At 47.8% G+C, this 12,595-nt stretch overlaps 1 protein-coding gene across 2 annotated transcripts in view; it reads left to right on the top strand.

Annotated features, from left to right (window-relative positions):
• Positions 1–12,595, top strand: part of PRICKLE1 (prickle planar cell polarity protein 1) — a 65,109-nt gene that overhangs the window by 47,656 nt on the left and 4,858 nt on the right. The window contains exons 1-6 of one of the 2 annotated variants that reach the window (XM_048065823.2): positions 2,691–2,836; positions 7,648–7,827; positions 10,055–10,168; positions 10,987–11,124; positions 11,611–11,814; positions 12,367–12,553. In XM_048065823.2, the coding sequence (XP_047921780.1) occupies positions 7,696–7,827; positions 10,055–10,168; positions 10,987–11,124; positions 11,611–11,814; positions 12,367–12,553 (775 nt within the window). In that variant the 5' untranslated portion in view covers positions 2,691–2,836; positions 7,648–7,695. Of the gene's footprint in view, positions 1–2,690; positions 2,837–7,647; positions 7,828–10,054; positions 10,169–10,986; positions 11,125–11,610; positions 11,815–12,366; positions 12,554–12,595 lie in introns of those variants that run through there. The other variant, XM_066991996.1, reaches the window with a different exon arrangement.

The raw sequence follows: 12,595 nt of genomic DNA, 5'->3' as shown, positions 1-12,595 counted from the left end.
GTCAGTAGTAAAAGAAAGTTGTTACCCAGACTAAATTTGTGCTAAGACCTTGGGGCAAAAGGTTCCATATCCATTACAGATCCCCTCAACCATCCGGTTGTTTGCAGAATTAGCTCTACCCAGACGGATCCAGGAATGTGGAACGTGCCTTAAAGGGCAGGGAGGTTTGTGATCATCTCTCTTTTTTTTTTTTTTTTTCTCCTTTTTCTTCTTTTATTTTTTTATGTAACTTCTGTAGCATAGTTTATGCTTGGGATGAAAAGTATGTATGCTGCTGTATTTGTTGTGTAAAAGTAAAAAGTCATAGCAACACATTTGTTCTGTGGAAAGAGCCTGAATCAAAAGAGATAGCCAAGAAATGACTTGCACAATTTGCAAATGCCCGGGGGAGTTACGACAGTTGATTCTTTAGCCTAACATTCAAGGGTACAATTACGATCCAGTGCTTGAGCACTGAAATGCAGCAATGTGGGATTAGAGAAAACAAAACAAAACCAAACCACCCCAAACCAAGTTGAAAGTGATTGACTACTTGAAACAATTTAGCAAAGGGCTGCAGTGGATTTAACAGGAGTTGTACTGGGTTTTTCTTTACTGGTACTTTTACATCAAAATCAAACGTTTCATTCATGCAGACAGTAATTTTAGGAAAATCTTATGACCACATTGTACATGATTTCAGGCTAGAAGATCACAATAGTTGGTTTTGGCCTGATAATCTTTAAATGCATTGCCCAGAACAATTTAGTAGTTTCTGTGCTCGAGCCAGAAAAACCTGGGAAAAAGAGCAGCGCAGGCAGCTATCTGTGCACGCCCTCAAGCTCTTTGGTCTCAGTGTGTCAGCAAGACTGGGGACAGTCTGGTTGCCCAGAAAGTGGCTTCAGTAGGCTTTCGGTTTAGGAAACTCTGCAAACTTTTCTGTAGCCACTGAGCTGCACAAATCCCAGATGAGATTCTCTTCTAGCAGCATGCTGTGCAGCCAGGGTGAGTCCTTGCTCTGAGGAGGACTACTGAGCAAAGGTCAGGCACCCCTGAAAAAGGAGAAGACAATATATGCAAATTGTTGTTGGTTAATTCAGTCGTCTAGCAGGGAAGAGTAAACATTATTCCTGACACTTCCATTTTTGATTAATGATGAATGGAATTGGCAGATGTTCAGCTGGCCACCAGATGGGGGCTGTTCAGTCCAACAGAGTAGAAACAGTCTGGGTTTTGTAAAGCCAACACTGACAACAGCTCTGAAAAAATCTCTAGTTCATCCAAGCGATGTGCCAACTTTGACCTTAAAACAACTTAGCAGCTTAAGAATCGAGGTGGTACAACCAGTGAGACTGCTTATGGCAGGGAAGTGGGGTGTGGAGGGGCTGTAGGTGGTTTGTTTGCTAGAATTTCAGCAGCTTTTGCCGCTGCAGGAGCCACAGCCTGTGTCTTTGATTTGGTGGGTTTGGACCTGTGTGGGACCTCATTCACCTGTTCGCTTGTCAGCCCTGAGGAGGAAGGAACATAAAGAAGACGTCGAGGGCAGCGAAGAGCATTTGCCCAGTGCTGGGGCTGGTGACGTCTGCCATGCAGATTTCGGAAGCCACCCCAGGCCTCTGGCTGTGGCAGTGGCGGTGGTGGTGACAGGGATGGTGGTGGTGTCCCCTCCGCAGGGACACGGGCCGGGGTGGCGGGGCTCTGGCAGCCACAACCTGCGTGCTCAGCCCCGCGTCCCTCGTGGGTGCACCAGGAGCGGGGCTGCTGCTCGGGGCCTTCTCTTGCCGCCATTTTAGACCAAGGAGCCCTCTTTGGCTACACGTGGCATTTGAAGGCCTGGTGGCCTATCAGGCTGGGATCGGTGACAGGGATCGGGTGTAGCCGGTGGGCTTTTTACGACATTAATTCTGCTCCGTCCCACCACAGCTCAGGGCCTGATGACCAGCCCATGGCCACACGTCTCCAGCTGCAGGGCATGGCGGGGGGCTGCTTTGGGCCAAGGACACCTCGCTAATAAACGACCTTTGCTAATGACTTCCCAAGGGAAACAAAGAGCAGTGGGGAAGGGGAAGGGGTTCATGGGGCTCTCATCCGTTGGCTTAGTGTGGAGCCTGCTTCTCAGAAGCACACGTGGAGACCCCAGCCCCCAGCAGTCAGAAAATGTCGCCAGAGCCGGAACAGCTTGGGCGTCACTGCCCCGGGACAAGGGCTGGGATGCCTCCTTCTCACTTGGGATGCCCTAAAAAGGCGGTGATAGAAAAAGCAGTGATAGCAAAGGCAGTGATAGATTGCCTTTTTTTTTTTTTTTTTTTTTTTTTAAAGTACACAACGTCGCAGAACAATCGTTTTTCCCGTTCTTATCAACCCCCAGCTCCCCCGGGCGCCTCACGGCGGTCCCGGGGCGGGGGGGGGGCGGCGGGGCAGGGGCAGCCCCCGGGGCACACAATGCAGGGTGGGGTGGGAAATCTATTTCCAGCAGAAGCACGGACAAAAGCGGGCTCGTTAAAAAACACATGTTCGCCGCCTCCCCGCCGCGGAAACCGAGCTCTGCCCGGCACCGGGGGCAGGGGTGTCCCCTCCTCCCGCAGCAGCCGGGGCTAGGGGGATGCCCCGCGGGGGGCCGGGGGCCGGAGCAGGGTGAGGGGCTCGGGGGGGGGTGTTTTGGGGAGGAGGAGCCGCTCCGTGCCCGGCCCGCAGCCCCGGGGGAGGGGGCAGCGGGGCGGCGGCACAGGTATCTGCCGGCGGGCGGGCTGAGGAGGGGAAGGAGGAGCCCCCCCCGCCACCCCACCCCTCCTCTCCTCAGCGAGCTTGTGCCTGGCCGCTCCTCCGAGCCGCCCGGGGAGCCCCGCTGCAGCCCGAGGTGAGGAGCGGGGATGCTCTGGAGTGGGGGGCAGTGCTGGGGGGGGCAGGGGCCGGGGGCGCTGCGGGTTTCGCCCCCGGGTCCCCCCGGCGCTGCTCGGGGCTGGGGACCCGCTGGGGGGGGAGGCAGCCCTCCTCCGGGGGGCTCCGCCGCCTGCCCCCCCCCGTCCTGGCCGGAGGGGAGCGCCTGGGCTGAGGGGCGAGGGCGTGACAGGGCTATGCGCGGAATTTGGGCGTTACAGCCCCGGCCGGCCCCGTGGCTCCGCGAACACTTCTTTCTTGAAGTGTTTTCGCTGGAAGCCCCCGGCTCAAAGGAGGGCTGTGAGCCCTAACAAAGGCGGGTGTTGTTCGGGAGCCAACAGGTGACGGGGTGAAACCTGAGCGCCTGTGGAAGTCTGGCTGCTGTTTAAAATAGAATTATTAAAAAAAAAAAAAAAATCAATGGGGGGGCTGTAAAAGGCTGGGATTCTGTCTCGCTGGGGCCGTGCAGGACGTTTTAGGGAGAAGGGGGGGATTCCCTGTGTGTCCCCCCCCCTGCCGTCGGGGGGCGTTGCACGGGGAGGGGGGCCCCAAAAGAAGCAGGTGGCTGTCACCCGCCGAGCCCTGCCGCGGCTGGGGCCGTGTGATAGGTGTGATATGCATCTCGCATCCCCTCCGGCCCCGGTGACAAGCTTTCTAACAAAAAAAGTCGTTAACCAATTTGCCCCGCAGGACGCAGTGAGTCCGCAGGGGGTGGGCAAGGAGCTGCGCCCCCCCCCCCCCCCACCTCCCCCCCGGCTGGCACAGCCGGACCCCTTCTGTCCGGTGTGGGGTCGTGGTGGAGAGTGACAGCGAGATGGAGACCCCTGGGCAAGGACAGCCTTGTCCCAGCAATAGGTGGGTCCCCTGGTACCTGAGGTATCTCCATGCAGCTTTTTGGGAGGTAGCATTTGAGCAGAACTGAGGCCCCGAGATGTTCTGCAGGCTACAAAAGCAAAACAAAACTGGCTGTGTGATGTCGATGTCATGGCACGAGTAGAAAGACCACCTTTCTCCCCTTCCCTTAGACAGCATTTATTTTCTCAGCTGTTGTTTATGTTCATCTGAATCCTCCTAAGGATGTAATCATTTTAAACGGCCTCGCTTTGAAGAAGGAGTGCAGTTGGGGGGCAGGGAGGAAGAACCCTGTAGGCTGGAAACGCAAAACCAAATTGCACTCGAGCAGGAGAGGAAGGAGGACTTCCAGAGGAGTAATTGCTAAAATAGTTGGGCAAATAGCTTGCTGTTAAGCCGTGCCGTTTTTAGAAACCTCGCTCTCAGCAACGCCACAATATTTGCAGCGCGGCCGTGTTGGTTTATGGTGTCGTGTTGGGCGGTTTATGGCTTGGTGTTAGCACTATGGTGACGTTTTTCTCTCAAAGTGAATGCTGTCCTTTGGGTTACCTCGGCTCGCTGGGATTTATGGACCTCGCTTTAAACGCTTCCAGTCACCTTGTGTGGGGAGGAGCACCCCCATGGCAAAGTCGCATCTCACAGTTTGAGCTCAGGTATCTTTTTCCTTTACTCTCTACCAGCCGTACTGTCAACCTGCCCTGTGTTGCAGGGAAAATGAGCCTATGCGTCTGTGGTTCTCTTCTCGTACTGCCCAAAATGAACGGGTAAAAGGTGACCCAGGCAGATCAATCTTCATGGAAAAGCTGCGCTGTCTCTCTCTTATCTGCTTTTGGAATTAGGCAGCTGTCCTGCCTTTACGTACCTTTGGTATGCCTGCAATCCGAACAGCACCCAGCACTGCTTCTTGCCATATAGAAGTAGCACATAGCCTTCGTGTTCAGAAATCCTCAGGAAAGTTAATGGGTCTACATCCGTTCAGATTTTATTTTGAACTTTGTTTTTCCTTGTCAGCTGGAGAAATTAAGCCAGCGGAGTTGATCTTCGATCCCACAGAGAGAGGCTCTCGAACCTCGTTATGGACGCGATGGTGAGCGTTCGCTGTGGTGCGAACAGGCCGGGGTACGCCCAAGGGCTGGCAAGGCTCAGTGTCTCTCTCTGGTGGAATTTAATTTCGGGTTTGCTCCCCACGGCATGGCTGAGGTCACCTTGCCTACTAAAACGTTGACAGAGATGTTTCATCTGGTGACTCCTTTCGTTCGTGGGTTTTCATGCAGGAGTTGGTGCTTGAAAAGCGGCTGCTTGATCAGCAAGGTTCCCATGACACAAAGCCGTAGGAATTGGGAGCATCAGCTCAGACTTGTTAGTGGCACGTGATCGTACACCGGCCATCTAAGTACCGCAGCAGGGAAATTGCGAGGCAGTGCATCTGCTGCTAGGATCATCTCAGCAGGGCATGGACTTCTCAGCTGTGCCCATCGTGATGATGGGTGGATTTTATTCTTCAGAGCTACTTGGGTATAGACAATGTGGGACACTGATGCTGACCCTGGCATCACCCTCCTTCTGCAACAGTCAGCACTGTCGCTTTTTTCACTAGCAGGGATTTCTTAGCTGTATCGCCGTATTGCCCTGTCCCTCCGCACCCCAGTTTTACACAAAGAGTGACAACGAGCATACCGATGGTTGACTTCACTCCCACCGGGATGCGGGCTGGGGAAGCAGTTGTGCATCACTGACTGCCCTATTATTTGTTTGTGAAGGAAGGGGGTCTAGTATGCAGCAGGATGTCTGCCTGCATTTTAAATATACAGGATTGAGCTTTTAGAGGTTTGTTTTGTGATTCAACTCATACGTTGCTTTTTCAGTAGACAATCCAGGACTTCCTGTCACTTTTGTAGTAGTGAATAAGGCAACAGAAATCCTTTAATGTGACTGATCCACTAATACTGTCCCGTCACTGACAATGGATATTCGTACCCAGGGCTTTGGCTTCAGCTCGCTAACCAGCCACGAGTGATTGGCACCTCTTCGAAACGATTGCGTTGAAAGGTCAGCTTCTGAGTAGTAGAAGAGCAAAATGAGGGAAAGGTCTCCTAGGGTAAAGTCAAAGGTGTCAGTGGGAGCGCGATCTACCTGTCTCTGGTGCTGTTAATATGCAAAATAACAAGTGTAGGGGTTCGGTTTTACTCGCCGTCCTTGGCAGGGATCGTAATGCGTGGTGATGCTAAGCTAAAAAGTTGTTTTGTGAATCTTCAGTTGTTCACCTAGACTAAGATTTCAGAAACTTGCCTGACATCTGACAAGCTCTGTAAGAAGTAGCCTGTTCCCAAAGGGCGGGTTTGCTTGCCCTGTAAAATACCAGGTAAATGTTGTATTACAGTACAGCTACGCAGCGTAATCGTAGCGTGTTGGCATCCTAGCAGCACACCAAAAATAGCGCATACATCTTCAAACCGAGAGTTTTGGAGCGAAGTTAACAAGTTAATTTTTTTGAGCACTGGCCCAGTGGAGCAGTTAAGTAATCCCACCTCGTTTTATTGGGCGTGGGAACGTACAGACATGCCGAAAGCAGGGGCAGATAGAACACTTACTACCGACCGTCGTCATTTCTCCGAGCTTGTAACTTCACATGCACGTGGCCGCTTTCTACTGAGCAGGTTTGGGTCTGCGTGATGCACCGGATACCCAGCGTGGCACTCTCAGGGGCCTCGTGTGAAGGAGGGGAAGCCCCCGGTGTGCAGGGAGCAGGATGCCTGGGTACCTGGTCTGGCGTTTTCCTTCCCCCTGCGGTCCAGCAGCAGCTTGTTCCCTCTGATACGGCGGAGATGACGTGGGACCCGCCTGGAGCTTTGAGGTTGCTCTCCCCTTTAGACCCAACAGCAAGGTTATATGTGGAGGGGATGAGGGTTTTCTGCAGCTGCCCGGCAGCTTGGATCTTGTGCTGAATCCGAATTTAGGTGGACAGATGGAGAAAACTGCCTGAAAGGGGGAAGGTGCAGCGCACGCGTAGCGTAGCATGAAGGCAAGCTTGCTTCCAAGCTCAGGTGTTCAGGATGTCTGTCCTGGCAGAGCACATCCTCTCTGGTTTTGGCAGTCTATATTTCACTGAAACTCCTGATCCGAATTTCCTAAGAACTCTTGTTTGAATTAATGTAAGATATTTATCTTAATAAGCATTTTACTGCAGAAAGCTGCGGATGTCGGTGAGAGCCTTCTTTGCCAGTTGTGACTCAAAATGATCCCACTGATATTAAGCTTTGTAGGCTTCATGAATCAACAGAAGCATCTCCCTGTAGGGTTTTAAATTAACAGAACAATCATGATGCATTTTACAGAGCCTAATCTGGCATAATTGGATTTCAGATATTTAACTGGACCAACACCCTTCCGCTCTGATACAGCTAAAACGAGGATCTCAGAGGAATCTAGCAGACATTCATTGCTTTATGCCTACCTTGTTAAAAACAGGATGCTACTTGCACAGCTGTCTTTCCCCACGGATTTCTTTAGTTTTTGACAAGCAGTTTTTGCGTCTTCTGTGTTACTAGATTATTAGTGTCTTCAGATAAGGCTCATCTCATGCATTTTATGAGCTTTTACTCCATAAGTCTTTCCTATTTATGTATACGTATAATCTGTAGTGTCAGACGAGCAGAAATGTAAAAAGGCGAGCGTTAATACCGAAACGGGTATCGGCTGCCAGGTGTGGTGATGTGTGTCTAGTTTGCTTTTTTTTGGGTAGGTATGCGTTGGTTTTTTGTGTGTTTTTGAGAACTCATTGGAATACTTCTGAATTGCTTGTAACAAGTTGTAATGATGCTCCGATAATCTGTGTTCTGGCCAGCACAAGGAATACTAAACTGTTGTAAGATCACTTACGCTGATAATTAGTTGTTGCGTGTTAAAGTTTATTAAAGCTCTGTTAATCTCTTCTTCCAGATCAATTGCTTGATGAGCTGCAGCTGAAATATTTAACGCTTCACACTTATGCCCTTGGAGATGGAGCCCAAAGCTAACAACCTCGTTTTTGGGTGTCAGCGAAGCTCAACGTCTGATGATGACTCTGGCTGTGCCTTGGAAGAATATGCGTGGGTCCCCCCAGGCCTTAGACCAGAGCAGGTACTGACTGTGGTTCTGCGTTATTAAAATAAGCCCCATATAGACTGTCTAAGGGAGTGATAGCAAGTCTTATTGAATCCTTATAATTTAAAACTCAAATTCACCTAGAACCCTCCACCTCGTTTTGTTTCCCATTCCAATGAGGCTGCCTCAAGGGAACTTAATATCCTCAGCATCGAGAAGTTTATATTCCTCAGGATTTTTCAATAAATATGTGCCACAGAGGTATGTACTGTTGAGTCTAAAAGTAGCAGAGAAATCTGCTTTCTCTCTGAAGTAAGCTGTTAGGTTTAATTGAAGCCCGTGGCACGGTGCGATTTGTACAGGCGCAGTTAAGCAGTGACCATCTCTTTACATAATTGGGCATTTGACATCTAGAACGGGAACGCTACTGCAGCATACATAATGAAGGTATTCTGTCACTGTGACAATTACTAACGTGTTTAACGCTTGTTTAAGTGGCGGTGTGCCTGCCATTTGTTCATGCCGGCATCTCTCCGGTGCCTTCCCTGCAGCCAACGCTTGTGGGCTGGTTGGGCTGTTCCTCCCCCTCTCCCTTCTCTTCTTTATCCACTACATCACAATGCAGGGGAAATAAGTGAAATTGCTGATGAGAGAGCTGCTATAGGAGATCAAATCAAACCTCTCGACATATTCGTTTACCTGATGTTATTGTAACTGTGCTGAAACTGTGCATTCACCATCACCCAGAACTCGGGTGTCCCTGTTGAAGGGGCAGAGAGACTTCCTAGCACGTGCTGGAGGAGGCAGAGCTGCTCCTGGCCAGCTGGCAAGTTACTGCAGTCCGTAGTTATGGAGGTGCAAAAGATGCATCCTTTCTGCTGTGCAGAGATTTTTGGTAGCTGTGAATAAAGTCGTGTCAGCAGGAATGGCAAATAACGGGCTATTTTTAGGGAAATTTTTTTTATTGCTTGCTTAAGCATATATATGAATCCCGATGAATCAGACCTTAAGGCAACCAGCAAGCTAATGTTCTGTCAGAACAATTAAGTAAATTCCATAAAATATCCCCATAATCAAGCTAGCTCAAACTCATTAAAGATTTTCTTTTTTCGAAGAAGAATGACTTAATTTGAGAACAGGGCAATAAACCGAGAGAAGGGCATAAAGTGTCTTTCAGGCTTAACTTTGTACTGCGTGTCGTTATCTTTTCCTGCAGCTTCTTGAAGCGCAATCAGTACTAAGAGGACTTCTGATGTTTAAATTTTGGTTAAATGAAAGCCAAATAATGTTTCATACAACCTTTCCCATATAATTTTGATTGCTTCCTGACTGATTGCTGCCTCTTTTTCATCTGTCTCGCACAGTAATAAGCTGTTGACCTAAGCATTATTTAAATCTGGATGGCAAGTAATATTTTTTGCCAATAGCCGGCTCTTATTTACCGCCCCAGGCCTCGTGACAAGCTGGAAACTGCATAGGAAAAACAATAAATCTGTAGCTGTTCCACAAAAATATTTTTTGCCACCGGGCTTTGTCATAGCGTTCGTTACAGTTTTCCTGTCATAATTTTCTTCTGGGGGAAAAAAAAAAAAAAAAGAGGAGTGAAGATTGATAGGTGTGTACACCCAATATTGATTTCTTTATCAAAAACACGCAGCCCATGAAAATTTCATAGTTCATTTGCATCCGACTGAAATGTGCCTGGATCCAGCCTTCTCCCACGGGAAGGATGTTTCCACCTTCTTACCAAAGGCCACATGGAAGCAATGAAAGCTGATGCTTTGGGTGAACCTGATCAGCGGGGGGCTACAAAACAGCTTTTGTCTCAACAATGTGTAAAATGCACAGAGCGAATTAAATTTGTTTACACAGCGACTGTTTTCTGGAAAGCTTCGTGCCTTGTGTGGTAAATTGTAGAGGGAAACTTGGAATTTCAGCTGGGTTGTTGACCAGCCCTGAAGGGGGTGGGAATAATGAGAACATTAAATGTGCATAATTTACGATACCCCCTAATTGTCACTGCAAATTGCATTCCAGAAAAGCAATTCAGCAGCTTGGTGCTAGTTTTATCAGAGACGAGCCAGGTTTGCTGAGTTGGTTCATCTGGGCCTCGTATTTTCAGCACAAACCCTGTCACAGGTCTAATGTAGCATAGCCTCCTTCCTTCGTAAATGGGACTTGAGATAAAACAGCAGCCGAAGGTCGCATGCGGTGCTCAGGTGATGTGTGTCTCCTGGTCTGACTTCACATTGCTCCCGTGCAGGTACAGCTGTATTTTGCCTGCTTGCCGGAGGAAAAAGTCCCTTACGTGAACAGCCCTGGAGAGAAGCACAGAATTAAACAGCTCCTCTATCAGCTGCCACCCCACGATAACGAGGTAACTGGGGAGCCTGGGGGTGCACGGTCAGGGTTTAGGTCTCTCTCACCTCCTCTGCGTGAATTACCTACCTGCGTGTTTATTACAAGCCTAAAACATGGCTTGTGCTGGCATCTGACCTGTGCGCCAGCCCGGCGCGTACACTGAGCCCATTGTCTAGCTCTGCGTTTCGCTGCTGTGCAGATAAGAGCTGTCTGGAAGGACACTGCCTTTTCTTGTCAGGAAGGTTGGTGTCACTGCAATAAACTTAACACAAGTTGCTTTTATAGTGTTTGCAGCCACCCACCAATTACCAGGAACCTACAAATTCCTGGGATTTCATTGTGGCACACAAAAAGGATGCTTTGTGATAGTAAAAGGTTTGCATCTCAGATATGCAGTGCAATTTGGAGCAGAAGTGGAAATAACAAACAAACTCTTTGTAAGAAAAGGGGGCGGGGGTGTCAATGCTTAAGATCTTGCATACTGCAATATTTAGTTGCAGGCACTTTACCATAAATCTAAAGGACAGTGTTATGGATGAACCTCAGTTAGGCTCCTTCCATTATTTTAAGACAGCAGCACGTTTTGGTTTGGCTTTTTTAAAATGTTATTCCTTGTCTGGACAACGTTTTAGTTTGCAAAATCTCTCTCTATACTAGGTTTGTGTTGTGCCATATTAACTAAATATTAAGGTTGTAGAGAAGACTAGCTAGAGAAGTTCAATGATGATTGCCAGCATACCTGAAAAAATTCTTGCATATTATGTGCTTGCTCATTGCGATGTTATTTTAAAAGCTCAGTCTCTAAAGAAAGTTCTTGTGTGTTTTCACTGGAAGGTGAGATACTGCCAGTCTTTAAGCGAAGAAGAAAAGAAGGAGCTGCAGATGTTTAGTTCTCAGCGCAAAAAGGAGGCGCTCGGCCGAGGCACTATTAAACTCCTCTCGAGAGCAGTGATGCATGCAGTTTGCGAACAGGTAACGCTACTGGTGCCACAAGCCAAGCAGCGGTCTCACTAATATCTCAATATTAAATGTAGGCTTATTTCTGCCTATGCCTGAACATACATATATAAATAAATAAGATATAAATATATATAAATAGGATATTTGTGAAACTGCATATGAATAGAAAGAAGGTAGTGCTTGCTTAAGCAAAACAACCTTTAATACTAGCAATGAGCTGAATCTTTGACATATTTGCTACTGCTGTTGACTCATACTAAAATAAAGACAAATGAAAAACAGGCATATGTTTCAAAACGTTATTAATTATAAACTTCTATTCACAAAAGTTTTGTTGATGCACAGAATTGTCCAAGATTGAAAATATATATTTTTCCCTTCATGTCAAAATTTTGGAATAAAGCCTTCATGTTGGGTTTGGTGTTTTAATTTAGTTTAAATGCCAGAAGCTAGTTGTCTGTGATATGAAGTATGTCCGCTTTCTCTTTTTGTTCCCAGTGTGGTACAAAAGTAAATGGTGGAGAAGTTGCAGTTTTTGCCTCAAGAGCTGGCCCCGGTGTGTGCTGGCATCCATCGTGTTTTGTATGCTTCACGTGTAATGAGCTTCTCGTTGACCTTATCTACTTCTACCAAGATGGAAAAATTCACTGCGGCAGACACCACGCTGAACTTCTTAAGCCTCGATGTTCAGCCTGTGATGAGGTAAAATTTACATTTTACAGTCAAACCACCACCCGTCATTGTTCAGCTAACAAACTGCATCGCTTGCTTGGGCAGTTACTGAAGGCAGGTGCATTCCTTAAAGCAGTAATGACTGTGGTGCATAGATGTGTTGAAAGCTGAGAGGTGTTCCATTTCATGTCAAAACAGTGATACGACAAGCAATGTGATCAAATTTGGAAAACATGTACCTGTTTGTATTTAGAATTGAAACTTGTAGATTGAATTAGAACAAGAATCTGTACAAATATTCCAAAATATCATCATAACAGCAGCTTCTTTGTTGAGTTCTTACCTTCCTTTTTTTTTTTTTTTTTTGCTTTAAAAAGTAGTTTTTTCTTCTTTCTTTGCTGTTTAAGAAAAGCTCAGAATGCCACAGTTGTCTTAGGCAATTGTTGTTTTATCTTTGTACTCAAAAGCCAGATAAACAAAACATTGGTGTGTTAGCTGCACAAATAGGATATTTTGTTTGTTCCAAGTCCTGAGGGGATGTTTTGTCCACTTAATTAAGAGTTCACTTTTCTCTCTGAAAAGATCATTTTTGCTGATGAGTGCACAGAAGCTGAGGGTCGCCACTGGCACATGAAACACTTCTGTTGCCTCGAGTGTGAGACGATCCTGGGAGGCCAGAGGTACATCATGAAGGACGGGCGACCGTTCTGCTGTAACTGTTTTGAATCTCTTTACGCGGAATACTGTGAGACCTGCGGGGAGCACATTGGTAAGTGTGTCCTTTTTAAGTATTAAACTTACATATTAAGGG

This window comes from Anser cygnoides, chromosome 1 (assembly GCF_040182565.1).
Source record: "Anser cygnoides isolate HZ-2024a breed goose chromosome 1, Taihu_goose_T2T_genome, whole genome shotgun sequence".
Classification (NCBI taxonomy): Eukaryota; Metazoa; Chordata; class Aves; order Anseriformes; family Anatidae; genus Anser; species Anser cygnoides.
Note: the sequence above shows the minus strand (reverse complement) of the source record. Positions and strands in the feature narration are given on the sequence as shown.